Source organism: Hippocampus comes, unplaced genomic scaffold (assembly GCF_001891065.2).
Source record: "Hippocampus comes isolate QL1 unplaced genomic scaffold, H_comes_QL1_v1.1 scaffold12, whole genome shotgun sequence".
Taxonomy (NCBI): Eukaryota; Metazoa; Chordata; class Actinopteri; order Syngnathiformes; family Syngnathidae; genus Hippocampus; species Hippocampus comes.
In genome coordinates, this window is record NW_017805478.1 from 488,601 (window position 1) to 508,680 (window position 20,080).

Consider the following 20,080-nt stretch of genomic DNA (forward strand, 5'->3'; position numbering starts at 1 on the left):
TCCGCATGCTTATGTTTGTGTGTCGGGCTCACTCAGGACTTCCTGCGCTGACAGAGTTGTCATCGCAAGCGGGAGCTGCCACAGATGGCGAGAGGACTACGCTGACATCATGATGTCCTTCGTCGTGAGAGCTGAGCATGTGAGTTGGAGACTGACTAATTGAAAGGATAACCGTGTGCGTGCGTGTGTGTGTGTGTGTGTGTGTGTGTGTGTGAGAGTGAGACATAGATTTTAAAATATGAAGTCACATGTAACATGCTCAGGGGGCAAAACTGAGAATGCCATCTGCAATGTGTTTTTTGTTTTTTGTTGTTGTTGCTGATCATTTACAGCATCGCCCACGTCATGGATTATTGGCAACAAATGGCTCCATTCCACTCAATGGACAGCATTTCAGCCCCGCCTACTTGAAAATCGCAAGGCATCCCGCGGCTCAGGAGCTTTGTACAAAACGCTGACGACTCACCACTGCGACGAGCCCTCGGTGCCGCTGACCTCCAGCACGTCGTAGTCATCCTCCAGATGAAAGTCGGAGAAGACCAGGGCGATGGTGTCTCCTGGCTCGGCCAGGACGGTCCACGTGCAGTCAGCATTATTGTTGTACTCAGCAGGGTAATTGGGAGTGGTGATGACTCCGCTCTGGCCTCGAAGTGTCCCGCCACACCCGTCGTCCGCTGCAGGGGGGTGCAGGAGAGGAACAATTGTTTCCGAAATAAGCTTTAATTTGGTCAATATAAATAAATTGACTGTTGGATACATTGAAAACAAACAACTGACCTAAAAAGCAATTGGTCTTTATAAGTAAAATGCCTCCATGATCGTTGTGATTTTTTTTTTTTTTTTTTTTTTTGCATTTTAAAAAAAAGAAAATACTTCTCAAGTCAGGAATTGTACACACAATCTCAGATGAGACGAGCTCAGCATTGCGGTTCAAGATCTTCCTTGATATTTGTTTTCCCCCTTGCCTGCTGGGAAAGGATCCGAATGGAAGACAAAGACGCACCGTGCGCATGTTGCTCCTTCAACCTCAATGATGTAGGCCAGAGAAGAGTAAATTGATTTGAAAACGTGCAAGTGGGGCTTGAGTGCTTGGTGCAACGTGATGCAACATGGGGAGGCATAATTACACCCTGATTAATTCATATTTATGTTCATCAAAATCTCTCTCGTCACTGTGAGTCTACTTTAAAGAGACGATCGGATACTAAAGAATGCGCGGATTAGTCTCCTGGTTAGCTATTGATATGTTCATCACTTCCTGCAACACGGAACTTAACGATTTCCGTGTGAGAATAATGATACACGGTGCGCACGGTACAAAATGTAGTACTTGCGAATATGACACTCCCCCACTGCTTTAAATTGTGTGCCTTTGTCACAGTCTAGTGTGGCACTCGTCCCTGGGTGGCCAACTCGGTCTGTCCGTCATCCATCCTACTTGTCACAACGGCAACTCCCTCGAGGGAGGGCAAGAGAGTGTACAGACAAGCGGAAACCTGTGAGGTGTGAACTTAAAATAGGAGGGAAATCAAGGCAGAAGGGCACCGAGAAGGAGAAGACGGGTGACGGAGAGAGAAGTGAATGCTTGGGGGATGAAGAACGGAGGATATGGTGGGAAGGGTGATGGCTGATCGTTGCAGTGGGAGTGACAGTGGATGAGAGAGAGAGAGAGAGAGAGAGAGAGAGAGAGCGCACATTGAAATTCCGCACAAGCTAGCTTCTCCACACTTGAAGGGCAGTATCGGGCTCCAAAATTCACCTCTGTATTCTTTGCTTCGTTCTGCCACGAGCACATGCGGAATGTGGAGATACTAAAAAGAGACACGTGAGCCTCATGATACCCGGGGACCGTTGTACAGTCCAAGATCTACTATCTAGGCCAGAATGCTTCCTTCCTATGGTTGCGTATTCTGAAGCAGTCAGGAAAGATTTCACGGTTTCTCACGAGGATGTGGAGGCATTACACTGCAGTGATTTCACTGGTTCGGACTGTGGCACACATCCGAGTTGGCGGCCATTTTAGTGGAAATGGTGACAACGGACTACCGTTGTCGCGTACAGGTTCGTTATATCTCTGGTTGTAACATTGTAACGAGGCTCGGCTGTCCCATCAATATCTGCAAAGAGAAAGCTTGCACAGTCGGAATTAAGATCAAGAGCAGTGCTGACTTTTCTCTTCACCTGGTAACCATGGGCATCCTGTTGTAACTCATTTCATGCAGTTTTTTTCTTCAAAGCTTGGAACTGTTCCATTTTAGTTTTTATGTACATATATATGCATTTGTTTAACTTTTATGTATTTTTTGAAGAAAATGTGTATCTTAAAGCTACAAAACCATATTTTTTGAAGACAAAAACTGCTGTCAGTTTTGGAGTCCACACTCGAAAATGTAGTAGAAACAGCCAGACTGAACGTAACCAAAAGTGCATTCCCCAATGTAAATGCATTTTTAACACTTCAGTCATTTAACACCTCCTGAAATTGAACAGCCACCTCTCTCTCATAAAGTCTGTGATGAGTGTTATGTGACAAATGGACACCAAGTCAAAGCTACGAAACGCGAGTCATTCAATGCCACCAATAGCTTACCCTCAATTATAGGTCAGCTGTCCGAATTGGGCAAGAAGCATTTGGCAGCCGCCACAAAGAGCAGATTGCGAGTTCTGCACCAACATAAGTGGGCAGCCACTCCATGTAACTGGAGTGTCATTAAAAATTCTCTTCCGCGTTTGTGAAGACGCCCGCAGGCGTACATGTTGAATTTCATGTGCTACTGGGAAACTGGAATTAATCACCAGGGATATTGCCAGCCTCAACAACTTGTATGTAATTTTGGCTGAGTAGCTGACAGAATCACATCCTTGAGTGCCCGAGGAGTCTCTGTGAGCATTGTTGAGGAAAATGAAATCGCAGATTTGGGTTCTAAATGGCAGGCTGGTGGTGAATAATAAAGAAGAGACACACACACACACACACACACACACACACACACACACACACACACACACACACACAAAAAAGAATGCATTTTGAAGTAAATTAAATTCATGACGACGAATGGTCATTAAAACACATGCATGCTAATTTGGCGGTGTCCAGGCATGTAGCTGCACGTACTGCCATGTGTGCTCGCTCATGTGTGGACTTCCTGACTCCTGGCTTGGGTGCAGATGGCTCACGGTCTCATCTCAAGGCGACACGAGTCACATATTGAGGTGCAGCAAATGTGCATGCCCAATGCACATAACATGGAAACGTGCACACGTGCAGCATGTCAGCCTTACACACGAAGAAGTACGGTTTAATCACCTGTAGTGATGTCAAAAAAGAAAACGGATGACTGTCAGCTTGGCTCACACAGTCTAAACTGGCAGGTGCTTGCTGCAGGGGTACCGTCTGACTGCGGGGGTGGGGGTGGGGGCAACTGGCATGTTCGCCTGGCTGGTAGCTAACATATGAGGTGCTGTCATGCTAAATAAGACATCGGTATATGCACAGCAGCGAAGCTGAAAGCTAACTGGTGGATGTTTTTTCAAGAGGAGAATAGAACCGCAATAAGTACGACTGTGTTCATGAGAGCAGTTACATTTATTTTATTTTACTTTGTAACACAGGCATATCAGAATCCCGTATGTCTGTTTTTCATGAATGACAATACTGCAATTCGAGTAAAATATAAGACTGCCATGTGACGTACCTCTGCAGTAGGGCAGGGGGAAATCCCATGCGGCGGTCCCCGCTGAAGTGGCAAGACAAGACAAGGTTGTGTGGCCCTCCAACACATGACCCGGGTTGCAGCTGTAGCGGATTTTGTCTCCGATGTTGAACGTGGTCCCTTGCTGGTGACCGTTGAGAAGCAGCCCAGGATTACCGCAAGTGTAGCTGGGCAAAGCTGGGAGAGACAGAAGAGCCGATTTAGTGAAGCACTGAAAACATGGTGAGATACGTGATCTACAAAAAAAAACCATAAATTACAAATTAACCTAACTCCATCATTCATGAATGACAGATTGCCTCTATTCTCATTCGTCTCTAGTCGTCTCATTTTTGACCTTATGCGCTTTCATACAAATTCAGTTGTAGAAAGTTTTCCTGGACTTGTTTTGGCTTCAGATGTTGTATTTAAAAAAAAATAAAAATAATAACAACAACAGACTGCAGCTTTCTAAGCACCATTCTGTGGGTAAATAATAGCAAAATGGCGATGCCTACGGTAAACAGGCTATTTTCGTGGGAAGATAGTGCCTTAGCTTGCCGAGTCTTGAACAAAAGGAACAATAGGCCGTTGGGGTGTGTGGATAAATCACTGCGCGCATAAGCATGCATTGTGACTTTCCGCTATAAGTCCTGTGCAGTTCCACACGACGTCAGCGAGCTGGCCAGAGCATGTGCTGGACTTTGGATGTAACTCAGTGTCTCCGCGGGGACTTGGTGGAGGACAGAATGGCTTTCATGCCGCTACATTGTTCACTGGCGTCTCTCCATCACCATATTCGCTTCACTTCCATTTCAAATGCATTCACTTGTATCCTGACGCAGATGACACAAAAACCGAAGAGCTCCTTATGGAAAGCGAGCGGATGTGTAGCTGAAAGAAAATGGGAAATCAGTCAGAGACACTGCACAAATATTGGCCAGAACTCATTACAGGCACCGGAATTGCCCCGACGAAGAAACACTCCACTTGTGCATTCAACAAAAGACAGGAGATAGACCAAGACACCCTCGGCCACTGTTCAATGATCGACTTTGTATGTCATTTCATACTTCAAGCAACATAAGCAGCATCTTGCTTGAATATATCCAAAAGGATCCAGCATCGTACAGTTTGAGACTGTAAACTTTCGTGAAAAGCCCCGTCCCAAAACTCCTCCCTCCTTTAGGGTTGGGCGATCACGGCGGCACAATAATTCACCAGCATGGGAGAACCGTGACGTGGCTCGTCGCGGGGGGTCAAGACGCTTGCCGCGCTTCCTCTTGCTGAGACGGCAAAGGATGCCCGCCGTCCATCAACGCATCGCTGTCCACAGAGCACCAAGCGGCCATGCAAAGGTGATCGAGTGCCCGCAAACCTGTACGAACACACACGCGTCGACTCACGCGAAAGCCGTGCGCACGCCAAAGAAGCGGGCCATCCATCACACCCTCCGCACTTCTTTATCTCCTGTCCTTGCCATTTTTCCTTCCTATTTCCGGTGACTCGACGAGCATGAAAGTGGTCTCAAAGGACGACCTCTGGACTTCAGAAGAATGATGGCGTCTCTCTGGGCGTCTGGGAAAGGCGACCCTATATGGTGTCATTCTCTCCGTTCCGGTTTATGTCATAGCAATATGTCTTTCAACTCAATGTTCTCTGCAAAACTTTTACATGAGTAAAACATGTTTTAAACATGTAACGGATTACACTGACACACCGTCAGTTTTTTTTCCGTAATTTCGGACTGTAAGGCACACCTAGAATTCTTTAAATTGTCTCAGAAATCAAGAGCGCGCCTTGCAATCCGGTGTGCTTTATGTATGAATCCTGGTTGCGTGTACTGACACCAAACTCAATAAAACGGCGGACCGCAGTGTCGGGTGAGATGTAAAGATTACGCAGAGATGATATTTGTACAAGGAAATTATGTCCAATGCAATATGCTACGGCTAATAGTGAAGCAAGGGGAGCCTCAAGCAAATCCACAATCATCACGCCATCTGTGTAGCATGGATTCAGGTATTAAAAAAAAAAACAAAAAACGGAGACCTCATCTTATTTGCCGGCTGTTCAACAATATAAATTGACTTCATCTGTGCTGTGCAGAAAGATAAGAAAAAAGATTTTGCAGATTAGAGCTCCCAAAAAAAATAAAATATGATCGGAAGTAGCGACCAAGAAATGCACCACATCACATTGTTAGACAGTCCGATCAATTATACCTGCACTCAAATAAAGCAGGCAGGCAAACACTGACGGATAATAACGAACGTGTTGAAAAGAAATCCGCATGACGTCTGTCTTTGTTTTCCTTATTTTGCCCCGCTTTGCCCCTCCCTCCGCCAGGCTTCTCTCCCCGGCTCGCCAGGTTGCCTTGGAAACAGTCGCGGCACACCAGAGAGGAATATGCGAACAGGAAGTGCCAGACCGTGAACGTGCCGAGGCAAATGAAGATGCACCGCTTTGCTCGGGATGCTGTCAACCTGGAACCTCTCGAAAACGGGCCACGTTGGAATGCACTCCACAAATGCAATCGTGATTCAAAGCCTTTCGTATGTTTCATCTCTCTCGGGCGACAAGGGAACAACGCAATGCAAGCCATCTCCCTTCCAGTGATGCAGAAAGATCCGATTGTCTTTGTCACATTGACCAAAACAGGAGTGTCAATGGACATTTTATTAACTGTCTCCTTAATTAAGTTAAAAGCAGCACTGGCTCGAGGTAGAAGAGGCACGCTGGAACGGCTCATCAATGCCTTCACTCAACCTTGTCCACCCCACTAAAATCTCCACCTTCTTGCTTCCCTCCCCGGTGGAGCTTAGGAGAGTGAAATTCTGGGTCCGGTCTGTGTGCTTAAATCTTGTTGATTTGTGCTGGCATTTGTTCTGACGGGGTCGGGGGGGCGTTACGGCAAATTATGGAGGTTTTGAAAGCGTGGCTGTGCTACATTTATATTGGATCTCGAATCGGTAATAACGGCTGCAATGTGTTGTCCTTTATGAACATGTGAGTGCCATGCCGAGTATAAAGTCAAGATGAGCCGTCAAGAGATTTATTTCACATTTGTTTTATGTACGCGGGTTTGCTGAAAGAATACCGAGTCGCCTTGTGTATGCGTCGACTTCACATATTTAGGGTGTGGTGTCAGATACAAGAGTGGCGACATGGGGGAAACCATTTGAACTGCAAGATTTTTTTTTTCTAATTCCTGATGAGCACAGTCCTTTCTCCCACAATTCTTCAGCCCCCACTGGTTCTGAATGATTCATAGTTCATAACCTGCCAAGAAGACGAGCAATTGGCTGACGATGTATTAGAACCGCGGTGCTCGGTTTCGACCTTCCTGCAGCTGGCAATAGCAACCATATTATTCCCAACCACCTTGAATTCATTTGCAGTGTGTTCAACGGTGTCACGCATGATGCTCAATGATTATATTGCAGTTAAAAGGAGAGAGTGAAGAAAGGCACACGTGACTCGTGCTTTGTGGTATTCGAGCTTTCTCCATTTCGAATGCATTACCGTCGGGGTACAATTGCCTTTCCTCCCTTTTAGCGATGGCATCTGACCAGCTCTGGCCTTCCTTAATGTGCACCATGTAATGATTTTAATCTGTCCCAAAAATAAAGCTGCGGCTGTCGAGAGGGGTCATTTGCTGGCATTACATTTTTTTTTTTTTCCTCCTCGGAAATGTGGTGCCAGCTCTACGATACAGCCTCGGAGAGTCATCGGTGCACATCTACTTGAATACACAGCGTCCACGTTCTGCACTGGGGGCTGACTTAGATCTCTTTAGGTGCACGCCACGCTTATGGACTTCAATCGGCAGAATATGTATCCTGTAACTGTTGTGAAAAGCCCCAAAGAAAATTCCCTTGACCTTATGACTGACCTCTGATATTTAGCTGGCTAACAAGTCTGGAGTCAATAAGGTCTTGAAGGGACCGGAGCGATGCTTGATCGATAACTCTTTGCTGATGAACGACTACACATTAGAGAAGAGCTCGTATGCGGGATAAATGATTAAAGACCGCAGCCAAGTAGGAGCTCGGGGTGGTTGATATCAATTATAGCTGGAGTGAAAATGCACCCGTTCCTGTTCATAACCATCTGGGTATTTAATCACAAAAGATAACACGGCTGGAATCCTAATTGGATTTATTGTGCAGCTGCATAATTATAAACAGGGGGTTTACCAAAGTCGCCGACGTTGCTGTCTCCCAATATACTTTCTGGGTCTGCATTCCAATCGGTCTAAGTGAGGAAGTGACAACCCGCTACACGATCGGGAACCAAACCAAACGTGACGGTCAGACGGATCTTGTCGTAGGTCATCATTTGTTCTGTCGCCATGTTTCAGTCCGTGCTATTTGGGACGCCGTATCCAAAAGGACGCACGCAAAAAACAATGTTTGCTTTATGGAAACCGAAGAATAGGACATACCGACATTTTCTTAACAAAGCCAGCATAACTGCTATGGAGCACGACAAAGACGCACCGGTTCATCACCCAAATCGTCAATCTGGGTTTTGCAGACGCCCGTCAGCATACCATGACAGTTGATTGACACTGTCAGTGAGGTATTCATTCAACAATGGCTTTGGTTTGCAGTGCTTTATAATGCCACCCTGACTCCGAGGCATTTCTAATATAAACCCAACAAACTGGTGGGTGAATGTCTCTTCGGTGAGAAATTCCTGCCTCATCCCAGCCTGAAACAATGACAATCTAATCTGGAGACAATACAGCCACTAATCCATACAAAACAGGGATTGTGCAGAGAGAAACACGTGGGAGAAAAGGGCTAGTGTACTAACGAGCAAAGGCGGCTAATCTCGGGGGAGGGGGGGGGGGCCGAAGGAGAAAGAATGAAATTACTTTTAGGACGACACAAAAAGTGGCATCGTGAGTGAGCATAAAGAGTCAAAGAAATGGTTTCGGGACAGACAGGATATTTGTTGACAAGAAAATGAGCACCATATTGCCTGACAATAAGGATTATAAAACTACATGTCAAGAGACTGGCTGAAAAAGAAAAGTGTGACTTTTAAAACATGTTACAATTCATTCATTTTGTATGTAAAGTGTCCTTGAGTGTCGTGAAAGGCGATTTATTTTTTTGTTTTTTTGTTCCCGCCCAAAAACAGAGGTAAGAAACAGCTATGTGAGGTAACGAGATCATTTTGAGCAATTTTGGGTGAGAGATGAACAAGTAAAAAAACTAACAAAAATGCACGACTGGCTGCAGAGGACGGTGAGCTTTTTTTTTGGTTTTCTGTTTGTAGTTTCAGTACCCAAAATATATCTTTTTTTTTAAACATGAATTTTCCATAAGCCTCTGTCATCATAAAAGTTTGAACCATCGGAAAGTGAGCCTACTTCATCATGCTATCCCACGCAGCCCACTGCTCATTTTTCATCGTACTGTAAAGACGCAAGTCAGCCTTCAAACTACTGTATAAGTCATCAAAACAACAATTCCAAAGAGGCGGCGGTTTCTCAAATCATCGTGGCCGATGGCAGGATGTTGAATGGATGGGGGAAATAGAGGTTGGGGGGCCCGGTGGGGGTACTGTAATTACATCAAAGCCTACAATCCTGAGGGTTGGGAAGCTGACATTTACAAGAAGTCAAGCGGGATTTCTAATTACACACTCAGGTAAAGTTGCGGATTTTGGACTGTGCGCTGGTGCCAAAGAAAACAACTGATAAATAAATGCACGCGCAAACTTTTGGAAGTGTCAAGACCGAGTATGTTTATATATATATATATATATATATATATATATATATATATGTGTGTGTGTGTGTGTGTGTGTGTGGCAGAGAGATGAACAAGTAAAAAAACTAACAAAAATGCACGACTGGCTGCAGAGGACGGTGAGCACTGTGCAGGAATAATGATGCATGAACTGTGCCGCTGGGCTTCAAACCTGCTCTTCGCTCTTGCTCGCAAGTGTGAGTCACCCTCGTCTACCTTTCGGTAAGCCTTTCACACCTCCGTTATTTTAACTACGATTCGCCCTTCCTTCCCATTACGCTTTATGCACACCAGTTGAGGCCCAGCCACTACCGCGACCTGCACGCAGGGTCGGCGCTCTCAAAGTGCAGTCGTTATGAGAACAGTAGGTGGCACGGAGAGGGGATGCGAAAATAAAGATTGGCATTAAGGAAACCTCACTTTGGTCGATTGTCTGGAAAGGAAAGCCGATTTACCTCGCGGCTTCCACGCATGCATCGTGCTGGACCAACGCAATCTCCTCGGTTGCCAATGACACACTTCAAGCTCAAACGCTCGGCAGCGGCAATAACCGGCAACGTGTTCAGCAGAAACTCACACAGCCACTCGCTCTCGCATTTCCTTGAATCGTATGAATAAAACAGGAGGTGTTTGGAACAGTTCCTCCGTGAGCTTGAATCCTATTCAATCTATCAAGTCACAGGTACAAACAAGTTTACATCCCTGACGTGGATGCGGTTTCATGCATTCGGCCCCTCCGGCGCTGGCAAACTCATCCAGTCACAGGTTCACATGGATGACCTTTTTGTCTACGTGCCTTTGTGTTTTTCAATCCAAGACATCAAGCAGTCACTTTATTTGAACGCGTGCTCTTGAGCCTCGGCAACAATTCGTCTCGAGCTTCCTGTCCACCCACCCGGAAAACAAACAAAAAGCCCAGAATGAAGCGTAAAAAGAGTTAGAAAAAAAATAAATTAAAATTAAGATAATAATAAAAACCGCCGGTTCAAATATTGAAGCATCCTTTTCCACCACACCATTTCAGTTTGAAGCCACATCATCATCGCTTGATTACACCGGAAGCATGTCAGAGGATGAAGCGGCCGGCTTCAAAACGTACGCCATCTCTTGGACTCACTTTTGGCTTCATCCGCCATGCGGACCCGGAATGTTTGCATAAATGCCTGCAAGTGACAAATTCGAGTGAGCGTTAATAGCCGCCAGGATAAATTGAGACTATCTCTCCTCCACAGGAAGTATTGCTTCGAATGACAACAACAGTTCGGAACAAACACGCGTGTGCATTTGTTACGGAGAATAAAAGGGCAAACGGCCGCTGGGCCCTGACTGAACCTTTTGCGATGAATCTCTGAATATCACTACGAAACATCACGATTCAAATCATGCCTCGTTTGCACCATGCGATGCTTCAATGTTCCTGGTCCATAAGTCAGAAGAAAAAAAAAAAAAAAACAAAAACATGTAAAAACATGAAATTACTTCATTATACAGTAGAGTGCCTCCGTCGGGCAGCAACATTTGTTTATTCATGCAATTTCCTCTTTGGCTGACCCAGTTGGGAGACGCGTTGTCTGCGCAGCTGACGAAAGACAAAGTCTGCGCCGCACAACTGGATCATCATCCCGTTACTTCGGGGAGAGCTGTTCAGGAAAGAGTAATCCGGTATCGGCGGAGAGAGGGGACCGAGAAGGGAAAATAACAAAGCGAGTAGACCGCAAAAAAATTCTGTCCGCTCTCCTTTTTCTCTTGAGCTACTGAGTAAACATGAGTAGATAGATTGGAAATAGGTGGGAGATGACAAGGAAGCGGAGTCTGAAGGTTGTCATGGTAACGGGAGATTCTCCACTGGTCTCAGCCATTATCAACATTTTTTTTTTGAAGGGGGGGTGGGGGGGTGTAGTTTACCAGGTAGCATTTTGGCTTATTTGATGATCTGGTGGCACGAATGCTCAAATAAGGTCAATGAGCTGTCGTCGTACAGCCTGTACTAATGATAAACTCGCTTGGAGAAAAGTAACTGAACTGAATTATAGATAATGCCCACCGACACTAATCAGCCATGCTATACTTTATAATTATGCAAATATCACATCTCCCTCAAGTAAATGTTACATTCATGCCATATGTGCAGCAGTTGGCTCGAGCTCCAGCGGGAGTGTAGGAGGAGAAAAGAACTTCGCCGAGTGGCGACTCTATGCAACCCCATTAGGAACCGGCAGGAAGACTTTGGAGTTCAATTCTAAACGTTGCTCATGATGACTATTGAGTAAACAATGATTTATTCAAAGTGGCCAACAATACCTGCAGGACCTTCTTGTTTTTTTTTTTCTTTTTTTTTTTTAAATCTGCATTTGTACACAAAGTCATTAAGAAGTGCAGGACATGGACAACAAATGTAAAAGTCATCCCACTCATTTTGCTTTACTTCAATCACCTTAAATGGGCCGCACCGCTTTCTGCTTAATCGGTCCATTCTCTTAAATTCCGTTAGGACTCAATATTATCATGAGGATATTTTATTTCGGTGTCCAAATCCATCAAAGAATGCAAATGCCCAAAAAAAAAAAAAAAAAAAAAAATTATGCACGCAATCAAAGAAGAAATCTGACAGGCTGTTTCATATAACCAAGTCCATGATATATTCTTGCTTGTCAGAATAAATCATCTACTTAAGAAGGATTTCGAACTAATAAGGAAATGAAAGGATTTGATGATATAGATGGATGAGTGATAGATTATCCGCTGAAGAAAAATGACACCAAAATTCATTTGCAATTTAACGTTATAACGTAGAAAGGGTTCTGTCAGTCGTCATCTGTACCTGTGGGTAAAAAACAAAAAAACAAAAACGGACGTTTCGCTTCTCTCCTTTTTTGTTTTTTACCCACAGGTACAGATGATGACTGACAGAACCCTTTCTACGATGGAACTTTCCTGTACGACTGAGAGCCTCCACAAGCGAATTAACGTTATAACCTGACTCAATCTCGACTTGACTTTTGCTTGCTGCCTTTTCTTTTTCCGAAAAGTCTCCCTCTTGCCATTGTCTCATGCTACGTGCACGCCAAATCCGGTGGGATGGATGGGATTTACACTTCATGTCCAATGTTACGCTTCTGTCTCATGAAGCGTCCCCATCACGCGCACCGAATCAAATTTGACGTCATCGACGACAACAACATGGACATCAAAACTGTCATCTTAGCCTGGGCCGAGTCATCCAACAGCAACGATATGCATAAGGTTCAAGTATCGTCACCCCTTTGATGAAAGCATGGCTATTCCGTTTGTCTTTCAACAAAACAAGAAATAAGTTGCACCCCTGTGGACGGAGTCAACATTTTCTTTCGCTCCTCCGTTTCACTTTGCCACACGCGGTGGTCTTCAAGCCTCCCCCGGGGACTTGACGCTGCTCCATTGAGCCACATCCCGATAGTCGCGGAAGCTCGAAACGACTGACAGTCCCTCTGTCGGGTAATTAGCCTCATTAGTCGACCGACTCATCTTCCCCTCCCCTCCCCGGGTTGACCGTACCTCCCGCGCAGGCCCGAGGAATGCGGTCATTAATATCATTAGAGCACGGCTCATAAAAGAATCCTATGTCACCGTGATGAAGCCTCACGGTTTGCGCCGTGAGGAAAGTGATAATAACCTAAACCACCTAAATAAATCCGCTGGTTTTCAATAAAGCCACGCGACCACGCGCTAATCAGTCATGGCTGAAGCTTTCCTCCGTCACGCAGGTCTTCGTCCAAAGACGCTGGAACGAAGGACATCTCACCGTGATGTTTTCCCGAACAAGCCATCTGCAGATAACGCGAGTCTTTTCCCCGCCCTTGGGGAGCGTTCTTTTCTCCCTTTTAGTAACATCTCTTTAAAGCGGTCACCGGGATGATAGATAGCGTCGTTTTCTCTTCTAATGGGAAACAATGAAGGAATGTTACCTTCATAGGATGCTTTAAATCCCTGGCCGCTCACCGCGTAGTCGGATAGCAGCCACAATGTGAGCCTGGAGCCTGTGCTTACGATGGGCGATGGCAGCTGGAACCCGGTTAACCTGAAAACAAACAAACAAACGGGGGGACAATAACAATCAGACACTTTGAATCAACAACAGACTTGGCTGCAAGGTCACAAATTTGGCCAGCTGCTTCATGACACATTCAGGGCTAACTTTTTTTTTTTTTTTTTTACCCCCGTGTGTCTGTGTTTAATGAGGTCGTGAATCATCCAGAGGCAATTTGAAATGACAACTCCTCAAGACGGAGAAGCTCGATAGATTCTTTTTCCCTCAGCGCAGACTGAGGGACTGCAATCATGCGGCGAATCAGACACCGTGTAAGAATGAGCAAACAGTTGAGTAGACAAACATAAAACTGTCAGGCCCCGAGTCAACAAACATCTCTAATAACCACCGAGAACGCTTTCGATGTGGGAGTAAGCTGGAACAGAAAATATGTTTGCTATTTCGGGAGAGAAGCAGAGCACACGCACTGTAACTGTAAGTCCGTCGGCCAGTTCTGGCACTTCTCCAACCGCAACATGATTGGGAAATAAAATATGCATGTGACGAAGGGGGACTTTCCCCCCACGATTGCAGTGCGAGACCAGCCACATGCTTTAAATATCGAGCTGAGCAGGGGGGAACGTTGACAATCGACACTAATTCCGACATAGGTAAGGACACATATTTGTTCTTTGACCAACTTGTTTTTACTCGGGGCCGACTTCACTTTTGCATTTGCGTGCGGCATAGCAGCTCATTGCCGCTTCACCATGTTTGCTTCGAACTTTGAGCTTAACGAATTGGCCCAAGTCTGTAGACCTCGGAGCCCGACTGGGCTTGTATTCAGTCAGCATTTCCTGAATGTATTCAGGACCCGAATCATTCCGTGATTTCTATTAATATCTACCCAACAGCTGACTTGGAGCCAGTGTAAAGACTTTAGGAAAACGAGAGAAGCAGAAGCAGATTACTGTAATAAGTGTTATGACATCTCAAGTGGATAAAGTCAAACTAAACCGTGGCTGCTGTAACAACAATAGATGCGTAATATGTTCTATGTTTGTTTTGCTTGAGTGCCTAGAATAAATATATGACATTTATGCGTCCTTTATGACTTCTTGGGCTTTGACTGAATTGCACCTTGCTTTGTTGTGCTTAAAGGTCCACTGTGTGTCATTTAAGGAAGCAGAAATTGAATATTATATTTCAATAATTGGTTTTAATTAGTGTGCACTGCCCCGGAAAAGGCAATCGGTGTGTTTTCACTGAGCCTGTTCCCTTTATAGCAACTTCGAGAACAGATCCTCTGCTGTTTAAGACTGCATATGATGATGAGATGCTTCTAATTGTTTTATGCGAGACGCTATTTCAAAGCACAGTGATAAAAACGAGCTCATACGCATGCAGCGCTATACTGACATGTAATGATACTTGGCATTGTTATCGTGACTACGCCGGGCGAGTGATGCCGGCTGCATTCAAGAAATAATTCACCGGGTCCAAACGTGGACGCTTTTTTTTGTTTTTTTTGAGGGAGGGGCAGGAGCTCATTGCCGAAACAAACCGAGGTCCATCACGGGCAATCCATCCCAAAGCTCTCCACAGGAAGGCAGATCTCATTTTCTCGCACAGTCATCCAGCTCTGGTGTCATAAATAGCAGCAGGGGTTCATCTTTCATAGCCTTTCGCCATAAGCCCCTCACCTTTGTATGACAGGGCGACCCATCGTTGCATACGTCGGCACACACACGGACACGCATGCACTGTTTAGCATAGCGTGTATACACACATACCTGTCTACGTATACTGTACACACAAATATATACGTAGCAAAATCCAATGTTGCTTGATCTTCGTTTTTGCTCTCCACTGTTTCTGGGGTTTGACTTTAAATGAGCAATTTCTGTTTTCTCGAGCCACGCCTTCCCTGCATGAATATATGCCCCCTTTAAAATGTCTTTTTTTTGTCCTGCTGAGAGAGATTATCCAGTGTTTCACTTTGTACCACTTTGAATATGAGCAGTGCACATTCCAACGAAAGCGGGGATGACTCAGTAACAAAAAGACACAAAGAAGTATCATTTTACTCCTCGCGGTGGGGGATAGCAGGGAAATAACGGGACACACGTTCATGCAAATAGCCCCTTACTGACCACAAATTGAATCGGAAGGCCGCCATCTTGATTCAACAGCGCAATGCGGGGTAAGCGGGGGATGATGATGATATGGAGCACGAAGGGGGCCGATTGTTGCCGCATCAAAGTCTAGATCATCTGGCCTGAGCTTGACAGCATCCTCGACTCATTACCAGCCAACAAAACCAAGTGGATCTCATGTAAAAACCAAAAAGAAACTGGCTCGACAAGAGAAGGGAAATGAAAGACCGCGATGGGATGATGGATTGCGGACCTATCGGGCCATGTTTACTGCACGCTCCAAGTTTGCCTGCTTCTGCGGTGGAGATGCGCGGCATGATTGCAAGTGAGAGCGGGCGAAACAATGTCTCGATATCACAGCTATCACGAGCGTGCGGTGAATAGATGGCGGCCGGATGAAAGATGGCGAGAAGGGAGAGGAGGCAGAAATAGGAAGGACACGGCGTTATAATAAGAGTTTCGAAGTGGCTCTTGCAGAAAGTGGTTTATATCCACTCATTTGTAAACACTCTTTCATGTGGAACAAACTGCTTCAAATAATGAGAAAAAGAGAGCGCTGTGCCGGTAACCCGCGGTAAAAGTCGTACCTCAATATCTGGGCCAGAGTTCAGTGTATTTTTGCCAGGTGTTTTGTGCATAACGGCGAGGGTATCAAACTCGCTGAAGGGCGACCGTAGTTGAGGCTCATGACAGATTTCAGTCAATTGAAATTCACAAGTGACGCCAAGTGGAAAGAAAAGCGATCCTGTCACCCAGACCTAGTTGTGGCTTTTTGTTTTCTTTTTTCAAAGCCTCCCATAGGAGAAAATTTGGCGACGAGAAGACCCACTTTCCAGAAAATCAGGAGAGGGAACGTTTTTTTGGGTTAGGCCCGAGGACACACCGACATGTCTTGAATGTGCTCAAGAAATCAGATGTCACGACTCAACTAGACATGCCGAGGCGTTTGTAGGACCGGCTCGCCATTTTTTTTTCATGTTCTGAAGAACCGTTTTGACTGAAGATTGAATTTGTTTTACTTTTTTCTGAATACCCCTTTTGTGGAACACTGAAGTGGACCAGGCACAACCAGACTCCAAACATCAATTGAATTTGAGGCCCCTGACATAAGGAGAACTTTCTCCCCCCCTCAAAATGATCTCTTCATTTTGCCTGTCATCAAAAATCGTATTTTGCAGTTACAGAATAATGTAACTTGCTTCCTGTAACCCTTTTACAATTCTCTTGAATGGGAGGCTCCACTAATCCTTCCTTGGTTTACACGCCTTCATACAATTGTATGCACATTCAGCAACATGTGACTCAAATATACGTGTGGGTGCGTGCGTGCAGGGAGAGTCGATGAAGGGAAACTTTCCACCTGACTGGCTTCAGCATCATCTCAATGAGGAGCCTCTGCTTCCAATTATCCCTTCACTACCCACGGGATGGAGGGAAGACAGACGGACCGGGAAGACACCGGATGATAACGGCGGAGGAAGAAACACCGGCGAGATGGTAATAATGAGGGCTTGCCGCTAGTTGGAGGACAGGAACGGAGACGCTCCAGCCACGAGGAGATGAATCATCAACTGCTTCATTAAGCAGCGCCGCTATTTGGATTCACGCTCGCACACCTTCGCGCACACGCACGGGCCGGCTCGTCTCCGTTTCAGCGTGTTTGTGGCCGAAGGAGGGCATTCATCCTTTGGTGTCGCCCATCGCTCAGCCTGCGCGTGCGCCTTCCTGTCCGTGCGCGTGTGTACGAGCGCGAGCGCGTGCTCTCAGGATGGAAGAGGAACAGAGTGCTGAAACAGCTGATTTCCCGGCAAGGAGAGCGAGGAGAAAAAAAAAACAAAATTGAAAAATAGACCGAGCAGCAGGATTTTGATGGCCAAATGGAAGGGAGGTATTAGCCAATAAATGATCGGTGAGATGAGACACAGCGACATAGAGGGTGGATTTTCGGGGTGGGGGGTTGGGGGGGGGGGTTGTGTGCAGCTATGGATTTTTGGTGCTCTGGGAAAGAACAGTCCATTGTTCCGTTTACAAAACACTCAGTCATTGAGCTTTATATGACCAATAACGAGAGCTCGATAGAAACGTGTTTCTTCCCGGGGGGAAAACGAAATACAGCCGAACCTCGTTTCAACGTACCCCGTTTACGTTTTCACCGCTAACACGTTTCAAAGTCCATTTGCCGATTTTTGTTTACACCTTTGCAAATAAACTTCATGATAACGACCAGATTCTTCTGACAAAATAGCGAGAAGGCCTTCGTGACGACGGTGCGTGGGAAGCTAACTGCCGAGGCGACCTTGCTTATGAACAAAATGGACAGCGTGGGATTCCCCTCTGTTGCTTGGCAATGCTACTGATCGACTCGGTACCTTGTTGTACTTCCTGCCATACCTCACGGCAGGTTTACACTGTATCAAATGTTCATGTTTTTACATCTCTAAATGTTCATACTGCGTTTTACATCGTCGTTGGTGGCCATTTTATTGGAAATGGTTACAACGAACTGCCGTTATAACGTACAGATTCATTCTGTCCCTCAAAGGTACGTTGTCAGCGAGGTTCCATTGTAGCGTATTTGGTAACCTGCTCGCCTCACTTCAAGGGAGTCTCGTGCGGTTTCTCCAAGCACCTGTGTGAAGCTTTCCTCCCTGGGGTGCCTGATGAGTGCGTCGGAACAGCAGGTTGGCAAAATGATAACTGATATGATTTTTTTTGGGCTGGTCTTCACATGCACCAGACCATTCCTGCCGTAGAAAATAGAAATAATCCATATTTACGCGCATCCTTGGTTATTTTTAAAGGTATGACCAAAAAAAAATAAAGCTGCAGTTCAGTTGGAGTGCGTTTGTGTGACTCATCAGAAGCTCCACACTTGACTTTAGCTGTTGGAGGTACAACTTAATTCACGCTACTTAATTCCTACAGCTTATAAAACGAAATTCACAACCAATTAGTCCGGCTTTCTGCATCCTTGGTTATTTTTAAAGGGATGACCAAAAAAAATAAAAAATAAAAAAAGCTGCAGTTCAGTTGGAGTGCGTTTGTGTGACTCATCACAAGCTCCACACTTGACTTTAGCTGTTGGAGGTACAACTTAATTCACGCTACTTAATTCCTACAGCTTATAAAACGAAATTCACAACCAATTAGTCCGGCTTTCTTTAGGCCCCTCTTATCTTTCCACGTCAGGGCAACTGTAATGTAAAAAGTCACTTTGCCCAAGGCCGGCATCTAAGCTTTGATGTAAGTGATGAGGTTCAAGCGAGAATTCGTTCTGGTGAATCCTTAAGTTAGGCAAATATTTTAAGACTACTCATTTGTGGTCCTGCAGGGGTTTTAACCCCGTTTCTGGATTTGAAATGTTGATTTCTTTTTTATTTGGCACCACTCATCATCACACTCCGAAGGGCCGCAGGGCATGCGGGTTCACACGGCAAAAGGTGAATTTGATTGTAGCTGCAGGCGAGAAGAATTTGTAAAACTCAAGCGCGGCTCCCTGCCCGTTGCACAACTCATCAATGTTTCAAAGAACTTTTCAGAAAAAGGACTCCTTTCTTCCTCCATCAAGAGCGACCGACCGACCGACCGGCCGACCGTCGCACGCAGCGGCTCGTCAATATTCATAATTGCGTGACATCGCCGGTTGTTTGTGCGCGGCGGCTGAGCGTCGGGTGAGTCTCCCCCGACGTCACTGGTGCGGAGTGCTGACGGCGAGATAATCAACCGCAGTCGGCGCCCACTGAGAGACGAATTGCAGCCGAGTCATTAACGAACCGGTTTCTCCACAGGGAAGGGTGGGTGGTGAGGAAGGGGGTGTTTGGCGGAGTTGGGGGCTGCGCCAATATAAAAAAGCAGAGTGAAGGCAAACGTAACGGAAAGCACGGTGTGGAATTAGAGCAAGTGCAGTTCCCCAAGCGGTGAATTGCACGCGGCTTGGGAAAAGACTGACTCATTGGCGGCGACACACTCCTGAGTATTTTGTCATTTGCTTAGCAAAATTGCAAAAGTCATCAACGGCTGAATTAATGGGCTCACGCATGCATGTGAAGAGAGTGTGAATGAGGAGTTCCAGAGGAGTGCGCAGCTTCACAAGAGATAACTTCTCCATGGAGTTTTCAATGAGATGCCTGCCTTTGTCTCATCGCCCTTCGTCCACATGAAAATTGGAATTGTGGACCGTTTTCGTCATTGCCACACTCCCTTTCATTTATAGACGGGTTGTCGATCCATCCATCCAATTCTTCATCCATCCATGCAACCATTATGCAGTCATCTTGACATCAACCCTTACATCCATATTTTCATCGATCCTACCATCCATCAATCTATCCAACAATCCATCAATCATCCATCCACTGCCCTACCATCTATCCATCCATCCATCCATCCACCCATCGTTCTAAATATCCATCCAACTTTTCTTCAAACATCTATGCATCCATCCATCCTCTTTTCATG

At 45.7% G+C, this 20,080-nt stretch overlaps 1 protein-coding gene across 1 annotated transcript in view; it reads right to left on the reverse strand.

Moving 5' to 3' along the window:
• csmd2 (CUB and Sushi multiple domains 2) overlaps positions 1-20,080 on the reverse strand; it is a 117,952-nt gene that overhangs the window by 77,488 nt on the left and 20,384 nt on the right. Inside the window, exons 3-5 of the mRNA XM_019875580.1 lie at positions 13,405-13,517; positions 3,699-3,893; positions 467-674 (exon numbers count right to left, since the gene is read on the reverse strand). Of these exons, the coding sequence (XP_019731139.1) occupies positions 467-674; positions 3,699-3,893; positions 13,405-13,517 (516 nt within the window). The remainder of the gene's footprint in view (positions 1-466; positions 675-3,698; positions 3,894-13,404; positions 13,518-20,080) is intronic.